A 10,777-nucleotide genomic window follows, 5' to 3' on the forward strand; every position below is an offset into this window, starting at 1 on the left:
ATTTTATTATCTGTATAATAATATCTAACTTTTAGGTTTGTGGAAAGGAATAAATGAGAAAATCATAACTAAAATAACAAGAACAGAAATATACTCTGACCAAAAGGTTGTTGGACACTGTAGAACAAATATAAACACACGTAGTATATAATTATTATTGTATTAATTTGGGTTCTACAGAGAAACAGAGACAATAGCATACACTTACATATGCATACATTCTATCTAGCGATCTATCTATCTATCTATGTATAGATTTACTACAAAGGATTGGCTGCCACAATTATGGAGGCAGAGGAGTCCAAGATCTGCAGACGGCAAGCTGGAGGCCCTGGAAACCCAATGGTATAGTTCAACTTTGAGTCCAAAGCCCTGAGAATCAGGAGAGCCAATGGTCTAAGTTCCAGTCTGTGTGTGAGTCTGAAAGCTGGAAAAGACCAATGTCTTAGCTGGAAGACAAGCAGTCAGAGAAAGGGAATTCTTTGTTACTCAGCCTTTTATTCCATTCAGGTCTTTAATGGATTGGATGAGGCCCATCCACACAAGAGAGGGAATCTGCTCTACCCAATCTATGGATTCAAATGCTAATCTCATTCAGAAACACCTCACAGACACACTCAGAAATATTGTTTAACCAAACATTTGGGTATCCTCTGGCCCAGTCAAGTTGACATATAAAGTTAATCATGACAATCATTATGTGTGAAAACAAGCAAGATAGTTATATGACTATCAAAATAAAAACATAAAGGAAAACAGGTTTTCCTTTTCTTCTTCATTTTTTGGTCACCCAGGCTGGAGTGCAGTGACACCTTCTTGTCTCACTGCAAACTCCACCTCCAGGGCTCAAGCAATGCTCCTGCCTCAGCCTACCAAATAGCTGGGAATACAGGCTGGGGCTACACGGCTAATTTTTGTGTTTTTTGTAAAGATGGAGTTTTCATCATGTTGCCCAGGCTGGCCTCAAACTCTTGAGCTCAAGTGCTCCTCCCACCTCGGTCTCCCAAAGTGCTGTGATTACAGACATGAGCACTGTGCTCAGCCAGGGAAACAGTTTTTGAGTAGGAGCTGTTGGGTTTTATCTCCACCAGAGGTCTCACATCTTTCTAATACTTTGCTACTATAAGTAAAGCTTCTCTAATAGCCACTGCCATTTCCTAAATACTCACTGAAATGATCATGTCATAAATGATAACTGTCTGCAGGCTTTCCAGAAAAAAAAAATGTCTGGGAGTCATAATTTGAACAAGTGGCAAAGAATCCTGTGGATTGACTTCTAATTGTAATGTAATGTTGGGCTTCCCTTGGATTAGTAATTCTCTATCTTTAATACAAGAAATCTTAACCTCCTTTAAGAATTCATTGCAGGTCTCTTATATTTTCTTCAGGACCCTGGGCAGATGGCCATAGCATTCATGATCCTACCCATTAAAAGTATATATGTGTCATTATTCTTTCTCCTTATGAAATTCTTACTTTCTCTGCTAGCCTTGGTGAAATCAGAGGACACATACAAAGCAACTAATTGTTTGCACAACTCCCCATTGTATAGTTAAGTTCATTGGAAAACACATTATACTGGCATCCTGCAGATGGTTGGACACACGGTATCTAAAATGTTACTTATACTTTGTAACTAGTCACTGTGACTACAAGATCGCCCTTGCCTTAATAATTAAAAATGTGTATTCTGTATCGAAGTCCATGATCATCATTCTCACACTGCATGCATTGCAGTAAGAAATTAACAATCACTTCATTTCCTTCTTGTCAACAACATATATATATATATATATATATATATATATATATATATATATAAACATCACTGTGTGAGATTAACAGTGACAGGGTGATAATAATCAATGATAAAATGAATCAACATTTTTTTCCCTCAAACTGTATCTTAGTGGTTTAGATTCTAAACCACTTCTAAATTCTAAACTTTAGAAGATGAATTTTAAAGTCAGTAAAGCTGATGAAAAAATGGCAACTCATTTTACACACCAACTCTGATCAGTTGGTAATGGCCGTCTGCAGTGTTGTCTTGAGAAGAAAGGCACATCCAGGTAGGACAACAGAGAGTGCCACAGTGGATTAGTGATGTTTGCCCTGGACATAGGGATAGGGAGTTATAGCACACGCACAGTGTATTTGCATTTCCTGGGTTTGTAGTTATGAGATTCAGGTTTCAAGAGTCATAGATTTCTGGCAACATTACTTATTAGCTAAACAGCTAAGTGACCTTGAGTAAGTTGTTTAATCTCTCAGAGTCTCAGCTGCACTCAGTTCCAGTTCCAACAACTGCAAATCGGGGAAACTAATATTATCTCTCCCTTTTTTTTTTTAGAACAACTCAGCAAAATAAAATTCCTGTTTATTGTTGGACAACATTGTTTCACACATACATCAAATAGGCCGGAAAAAAAAAAAAAACAGCAACTTCGTAGACAAAAAAGGAAAAAAAAAGAAACCTTTTATCTTTGGCCTTTTTAACCATCTCATACAAACCAGCTACTTACAGTACAGCTAAGTACATACACAAAACAGTTACTGGAATGCTCGGAATAAGATTGTTTTTCTGTTGTCGTTTTTGCTTTTTTTTACAAGGTTTTTTTTCTCCTTTGAGATTATAATGAACATGGTCACACCACAAGTAAAGTCAGAAGCAGGACAGGGAAGTCAAGTGAGAAGCAGGACAGAGAAGTCAAGTGAGAAGCAGGACAGAGAAGTCAAGTGAGAAGCAGGACAGAGAAGTCAAGTGAGAAGCAGGACAGAGAAGTCAAGTGAGAAGCAGGACAGAGAAGTCAAGTCAGAAGCAGGACAGAGAAGTCAAGTGAGAAGCAGGACAGAGAAGTCAAGTCAGAAGCAGGACAGAGAAGTCAAGTCAGAAGCAGGACAGAGAAGTCAAGTCAGAAGCAGGACAGAGAAGTCAAGTGAGAAGCAGGACAGAGAAGTCAAGTCAGAAGCAGGACAGAGAAGTCAAGTGAGAAGCAGGACAGAGAAGTAAAAAGTCAGAAGCAGGACAGAGAAGTCAAGTGAGAAGCAGGACAGAGAAGTCAAGTGAGAAGCAGGACAGAGAAGTCAAGTCAGAAGCAGGACAGAGAAGTCAAGTCAGAAGCAGGACAGAGAAGTCAAGTCAGAAGCAGGACAGAGAAGTCAAGTCAGAAGCAGGACAGAGAAGTCAAGTCAGAAGTCAAGTCAGAAGCAGGACAGAGAAGTCAAATCAGAAGCAGGACAGAGAAGTAAAAAGTCAGAAGCAGGACAGAGAAGTCAAGTCAGAAGTCAAGTCAGAAGCAGGACAGAGAAGTCAAGTCAGAAGCAGGACAGAGAAGTCAAGTCAGAAGCAGGACGGAGAAGTCAAGTCAGAAGCAGGACAGAGAAGTAAAAAGTCAGAAGCAGGACAGAGAAGTCAAGTCAGAAGCAAGACAGAGAAGTCAAGTCAGAAGCAGGACAGAGAAGTCAAGTCAGAAGCAGGACAGAGAAGTAAAAAGTCAGAAGCAGGACAGAGAAGTCAAGTCAGAAGCAGGGCAGAGAACGCTCCGAAGGCTGGTTTGGTCATCCGAGATCATTAAAAATGGCTGACCCTAACAACATATACACAAATATAAAATGTAAATAAAAAATACAAACACATTTCCTTTTTAAAGTACTTTTAAGAAAAAAAGCAGTGCCGTGGAAGTTTTGGTGCTTTTTTCCTCCCCTGCTGCGGACCCTCACGGTTTGGATCGGGCGGTGGAGACGCGTGTCGCCTGCGGGGGGCGCTGCTCACGGCGGGCGCGCGGGCCTCTCTACCCGAAGGCGACCACGTTTAGATTCTGAGACCGGAAGTGGAGGGTCAACAGGTCACGGCGGCCTTTCTTTGAGTTTAACTTTTCCTTTTTTGCTGTCTGGTGATCCTCGTCGGTCTTCTGCTTCTTGGCATCGACATCGTCATCCTCATCGCCTTCAGCTGCCCGCTTGCCCGGAGCTGACTCAGCTTCCTCATCTTCATCTCCATCCTCTTCCTCAGCGTCACCTTCTTCCTCCTCCTCCTCCTCTTCCTCCCCACCTTCTTCATCCACCTCATTGCCAGCCTCCTGCTCCCCATTTTCCTGATTAGCATTCCCGTTAGCAGGGGCGTCCCTTCCATTTTCGGCCTCTTCCACAACTTTCTTCTTCTCCTTTACGTCCTTGGTGGTGGTTTCGGAGGCGGTGATGCGATGCAGGGGATTAAAAAGAAAGCGAGAGTTCAGGGACTCTGGCGATGAAGCTGCTGGAGTCCGCGGCAGAGGAGGCGCGTGGCGGAGGCGGACGAGGCACAATGCAAGGATGGCTTTTCAGAGCAGCCGGTGGGGGATATTCTCTCTCTCTCTCTCTCTCTCTCTCTCTCTCTCTCTTTCTCTCTCCCTCTCTCTCAATGGTCATGACTTGAAACGTATGTAAAGTGGTACCTGCATAAAGCTTAGTATCTAAAAATGTTAGATGATGCTATTGCTACTGCCACTAATTATATTAACAAATAGTATTTCTTCAGGTTCATCATGCGCTGAAGAAGTAACTGGTCAGCAGAGACATTAAGAACACATAGCAATCCCTTATCCTTTCTCCTAATCTTGCAAAAGTCATTCCTTTCAAACAAGTCCAAAACAAAATGCCTAAAACAATAGCTTTGTGGGAGGCAGCTGCGGCACAGTGAACAGTATGACAGCCTTTGGAACGTTATAGGTTGGGGGAACCTAGGCTCTGCTATTTAACTCAGTGGCACACAGCTGGACTGCAAATATTCAGTCAGTGCAAAAGTAATTGTGGTTTTTGCCATTACTTCTAATGACAAAAACCGCAATTACTTTTGCACCAACCTAATACTTTCCCATTTCTCACTAGTGTGTCGTAACATTTATGCAAACAAAAGCCTTTTATACATTCCAAAGTACAGCACATATGAAGAAATATAGACGTTTCAATGCCATTAAAAATTCAGAAAACTCAGAAAATAACACACACTATTTACCCATTACCTGAGACTATCAATGTCAATAACTTGTCAGATTTGTTTCACATGATATTATCACTTATTTAAAGCAGAGGATGGATGTGCGTTCTTAAATAAGTAATGCCTTATGTTGGAATCTCTTAGCTTCAAAGGTGAATAAGTTATGCTTTTAAGAAGTTCCAGGAGCTATTTTTTTAATCTACAATTAAGAACAGATTTGAAAGTTGATGATTGTAGTGTTTGCTGAAATTGTGGGGTCATTCAAGAAGATTGGGAACAGCCAAACGACTTCAGAACTAGCTTGTAAGTCTCATGGCAAAAAAAGTCATTCAGTCTCTGAGCTGTCGATCTTAAACCCTACATGGGTAACAATTTTGTTGGGGTCAGCTATGTGGAAGGAGGAGTCTAAGAGCAAAGTCAGTCTTGGAATCTAATAAAGTCAGCTTCTGAGAGACAGAAAGAGAGACAGAGAGAGACAGAGAGAGACCGAGACAGAGAGAGGAGGGAGAGAGAGAGATCTTCATTATAGTATTTTCCACAGTAGTATGACTAGCTTTCTTTTACCAGGGCAGCTTGTCTCCAGTTCCTCTAATGCAAAATAAAATTTGTATGACTCCTTTAACACTTTGGGATATAAATCAAGTAGAATGGACTGGAACATTCCTCTTGCTCACAGCTGCTTTTCTCTGATTTTTACTAAACAAAGCCGCATATTGCAGCCACCCTGTTCTTCTACCTGTTTTTTTCTCCACTTGCAGATAGCAGAAAGAAGTTTAAGTCTATGCATATCATTATGATGAGTTATTTCAGCTAGGAAATCACTATTGGAAAAAAAGAGACTGTGACTTTTGGTGCCAAAAATAAGCACTTATCGCTTAAAATTTTCAAAGAGAAGCCAAAGTCGTGCCACAAGACTTGGGGTAAGCACATCAGATTTCTAGGTTGAATGTGCAACCTCATTATGCAGTGTTCCTTCTGATGAAACATCTGACTTGGATGCTTTCCCTCTCGCCAGAAAACTTTTTTGACTTTTCTTGTTCAGAATAAAAGAACCTCTGTAACTCTAACTCTATTTCTTTCCCAACAATCACACTTTAAATCAATGTGTTAGAGCAGTGGCTTCATTCCTGTGACTTCCTGGATCACCATTTAGACTCCCTGGATGCTAGCACCCCATTTTATTAAGTTTGTTCCTTTGGGGATAGATGAGGGGGTCGGTGAAGGAGCAAAAGGTTTCTATGATCAGAGGAATAAGAAAGTACAATAAAAAAGTCCCTTCTTAGAGAGTCAAAATACACGTTAAAAACAGTGAGAATATAGAATGGAAGTTTGTTTAAACAAGTTCCACAAACTTGTTTTTTCTTAGGATTTTTTTTTCACAGAACCCTTATTAATATCTTCTGGGGCATTTCAAAAACACAGTTTGGCAAATACTGGTATCAGTCTTTTTTTCTTCAACTCTTAAATATATTGCTCATTCTAACTTTCTATTTATATTTACTTTGGGTGTTTAAAACCATTCATTTCATAATGTCTAACCTCTAGTTAGTAAGCTGTCTAGTTCTCCCCAAAGAAGAAATAGGAAATTATGTTTTATAGTTTATGTTTGCAAAATGCACTGTTTGAATTCATTATCACTAAATTATTTAATTTGATTCTAATTAAGTTTCTGGTGGACCATGTGGAAAACTTAGAGAGAAATTTTATTCTCTAACCTGATGAATGATAGTCATACTGGCATGATACTTCAATCAAACTAAAAAAATTGCATACATTCTCAGGATGCATTTTCCTTCTCATAGACTGAATATGTCGATTGCATAAGTGAAATACAGACCTTGGACTGTAGAAAACAGTCCAAGGACAGACCTTGGACAAGTACAGACCTTGGACAAGTTGTCTACATAAACTAGGAAAAGATCTGAGATAGCATCAATCAGAAGAATGTTTAGGAGATCAGGTTAAGGATTCAGAAAACCTGTTATTAATTTTATACCTTTACATTTACTAATTCTGTGATGTTGGACAAATTACTCAATTCTTATGGCATTATGAATGATGTGAAAATTAAGTGAGATAATGAATATAAAAGTCCTTAGTACATGCCTGATAATAAAGCACATTAAAATGGTAGCTACAATTGTATCCTACTAATGACATAAATTGAGAAGGAAGCTAAAATATCCACTGAAACTGGTACCACTAATGCCTAGAATGCTGGTGTTGGTCTGAAATTTATGCTGAGTATTAAAATTCCTCTTTTTGTTTTCTTTTTATTTGTTTTCCCTCACAGGCCTTTTTGGAATTTCTTAGGTCACCTGAAATGGTCCTTTCTGATGATACATTAATGTTAATTGTGGAAATAATTTATGAATTTCTATTAAGAAATTATTGAGCTAAATAGCCTTAATAAATCAACAATAATGGAACAGACTGTTGAAATAAATCAACAATAATGGAACAGAGTGTTAAAATAAACCAAAAGCTATCAGTTATCAGGTGTCAGACATCTAAGAGTGGTGTAAAACAATCTATCTGATAGAACATGCAAACTCCAGGTGTCGGAGGATGATAACCAGTTAGATTTCTCTGAAACAGCTTACCCACATTGAGGGTAAAATTTGGGCATCTTACATCCTGTGAGTCTCACCTCCCCTACTCCTTCCTAAGGGAAAGAGCTGGAGGTGCTTCTCTCTTTGCTTCTAAAGAAGATACTATCAGTAGAATCATGAAGAGACCTTGAAATGGACCCTCTGAGTTTAAGGGGAGACAGTAAACTGGTGTCTGAATCCTATCAGTAAAATCCAAAGACAAGAGATGGGTAATTGAATGCAGACGAGTGGAAGAGGAGAAATGTCATTGAATCACATTTCAATCTAAGAGCCTGTTGGGGCCAAGGATGGGCAAGTGTTTTCTCTGGTCCTGATATGGATAATGAGGGAGTGAGAGCCAGTATGGGGTGATGGGTTGAGAGGCAGTGGTTAAATCTTGTTCAAGAACAGTCTCCTAGAGAAATCAGAAACATCAGCAGAGAAGAGCTGGCAGTGGACTTTTTAATTCTAATGGAGCTGCTACAGGAGGAAATGATGAGCAGATATGAAAATCCGTGTGCCCAGTCAATGGAGGTGGAGGAGGGAGTTTCTTCCAAATAAGAAAGGATTGGTCTCCAAAGAACCAACCAAACCCTCTAGGAGAGGAAGAATCAGCAATAAACACCTGCCAGACTTAGAGTCTGAGAAAAAGAAAAGCAAGCCAGATATTCTTCCCCCAAGCTCCACCCGGATCCCTTAGGCTGTTACTTTAAAATCAGTATCACCTGGATGTAGACTTTCTAACTTCTAAAGGGAGGGTGTGTTTTGTAACTTAAAGTAACATTGGATTTTGCATTGTCGTATTGCAGGTTTACAAGATGAGAAAGCTCCATACATCTGCTATATAGCATAGTGTCTATTGTTAACAATAAGGGATTGTTAAAAATCTGTTAAGGGAGTAGATCTCATGTTAAGTGTTCATAACACACATATACACACCTAATCAAAACAAACAAACATAAAGGCACACTGAAAACTTTTGGAGGCAATGGATATGTTTACATTGATTGTAAAATGAGTGCATACATATGTGCAAACTCACCAAAATTGCACACATTAATTATGTGCAAGTTTGTATACAAATAGACTCAACGAAGCTGAAAAAGTAAACTAACATTGGTAATTCTTAAAACTCACCAACAAAGTCATAAAACTGCATACATTTTCAACCAGAGGCAAGGAGATATCTTCTGCCATTGAGTCTCAGTAAGTTTCACCTCCCCAAATCCTCCCTAAGGGAAAGACGTGCAGATGCTTCCCCGTTGGTGCCTAGAGAAAATAACTTTAACAGAATCATAAAGAGACCTTGATAGAAGTCCCTTGAGATTGAGGGAACATAACAGACTGGTGTCTGACTTTTATCTTAAAAATCCAGAAGACAAGAGATGAATAATTGAGGGCAGACAAGTGGAAGAAGAGTTACATGCTTGTATAATTCTTCAATCTCGAATCTCAAAGAGTAGAAGACTGAATAAAGTTAGTTTATTAATAATACTAGTATTTACTTAATTGAACCTGTCCCAGGAACTATGCTATGCACTTCGTCCACATTCAATGCTCCTAACAACCACGTGAGATAAATGTTGTTAGCCGATTTTCAGATGAGGCTATTGATGCTCTAAGTCACTCAACTGCTGTAAACAACAAACTGAAATCCAGCCCCAAACCTATGAAACTCTGAACCACAGTTTTTTCCAAGATATTACAAATCTAATCCCAACTTACTTCTAAGTAGAACATATAGCTCTAGAGAGAATATCAATTATTTTCACATGCAAACCTTTTGATCAGAATATTATGAGACTGTGTAATGATATCCTTTTCTCTCTAGAATAAACATGGTTTACATTTTCTAATGTATCTAATAAAACCACCCCAAAATTTATTTGGTAAAATAGCTCAGTTTTCAGCTCTCCAAAAGATGCTGAATAACAAGAAATTTTTTTAGAATACTTAGAATTGGATTAGACAGAAAATATCCTTGAGAAGATCTTCCTAAAAGGTAGATAAAATTTTCCAATTTGATTATCTATTATTTTATCCATCAATTTTCAATTATAGTAGCAGGAAGTAAAACAGTGGTAGTCACTGGGAAAGAGGAGGGACACAGCTGAGGAGACAATCTAAGACTTTTCAGAGGCTTTTGACAATTTATTTATTTATTTTTCTTATTTATTTATTTTTTTTTAATTATACTTTAAGTTTTAGGGTACATGTGCACATTGTGCAGGTTAGTTACATATGTATACATGTGCCATGCTGGTGCGCTGCACCCACTAACTCGTCATCTAGCATTAGGTATATCTCCCAATGCTATCCCTCCCCCCTCCCCCCTCCCCACCACAGTCCCCAGAGTGTGATGTTCCCCTTCCTGTGTCCATGTGATCTCATTGTTCAATTCCCACCTATGAGTGAGAATATGCGGTGTTTGGTTTTTTGTTCTTGTGATAGTTTACTGAGAATGATGGTTTCCAATTTCATCCATGTCCCTACAAAGGACATGAACTCATCATCTTTTATGGCTGCATAGTATTCCATGGTGTATATGTGCCACATTTTCTTAATCCAGTCTATCATTGTTGGACATTTGGGTTGGTTCCAAGTCTTTGCTATTGTGAATAATGCCGCAATAAACATACGTGTGCATGTGCCTTTATAGCAGCATGATTTATAGTCACTTGGGTATATACCCAGTAATGGGATGGCTGGGTCAAATGGTATTTCTAGTTCTAGATCCCTGAGGAATCGCCACACTGACTTCCACAATGGTTGAACTAGTTGACAGTCCCACCAACAGTGTAAAAGTGTGCCTATTTCTCCACATCCTCTCCAGCACCTGTTGTTTCCTGACTTTTTAATGATTGCCATTCTAACTGGTGTGAGATGATATCTCATAGTGGTTTTGATTTGCATTTCTCTGATGGCCAGTGATAATGAGCATTTTTTCATGTGTTTTTTGGCTGCATAAATGTCTTCTTTTGAGAAATGTCTGTTCATGTCTTTTGGCCACTTTTTGATGGGGTTGTTTGTTTTTTTCTTGTAAATTTGTTTGAGTTCACTGTAGATTCTGGATATTAGCCCTTTGTCAGATGAGTAGGTTGCGAAAATTTTCTCCCATGTTGTAGGTTGCCTATTCACTCTGATGGTAGTTTCTTTTGCTGTGCAGAAGCTCTTTAGTTTAATTAGATCCCATTTGTCAATTTTGGCTTTT

The 10,777-nt window shown here is 39.0% G+C and overlaps 1 protein-coding gene across 1 annotated transcript; it reads right to left on the reverse strand.

Moving 5' to 3' along the window:
- Positions 1 to 3,791: 3,791 nt before the first annotated feature.
- LOC749565 (prothymosin alpha-like) lies at positions 3,792 to 4,997 on the reverse strand. Its single transcript, XM_063807474.1, has 2 exons — positions 4,994 to 4,997; positions 3,792 to 4,315 (listed from the first exon to the last, which is right to left on the reverse strand). Exons 1-2 carry the CDS (start codon positions 4,995 to 4,997, stop codon positions 3,792 to 3,794), a joined length of 528 nt encoding a protein of 175 aa, XP_063663544.1.
- Positions 4,998 to 10,777: the final 5,780 nt, after the last annotated feature.

The sequence above is a fragment of the Pan troglodytes genome, chromosome 2 (genome assembly GCF_028858775.2).
Source record: "Pan troglodytes isolate AG18354 chromosome 2, NHGRI_mPanTro3-v2.0_pri, whole genome shotgun sequence".
Lineage (NCBI taxonomy): Eukaryota > Metazoa > Chordata > Mammalia > Primates > Hominidae > Pan > Pan troglodytes.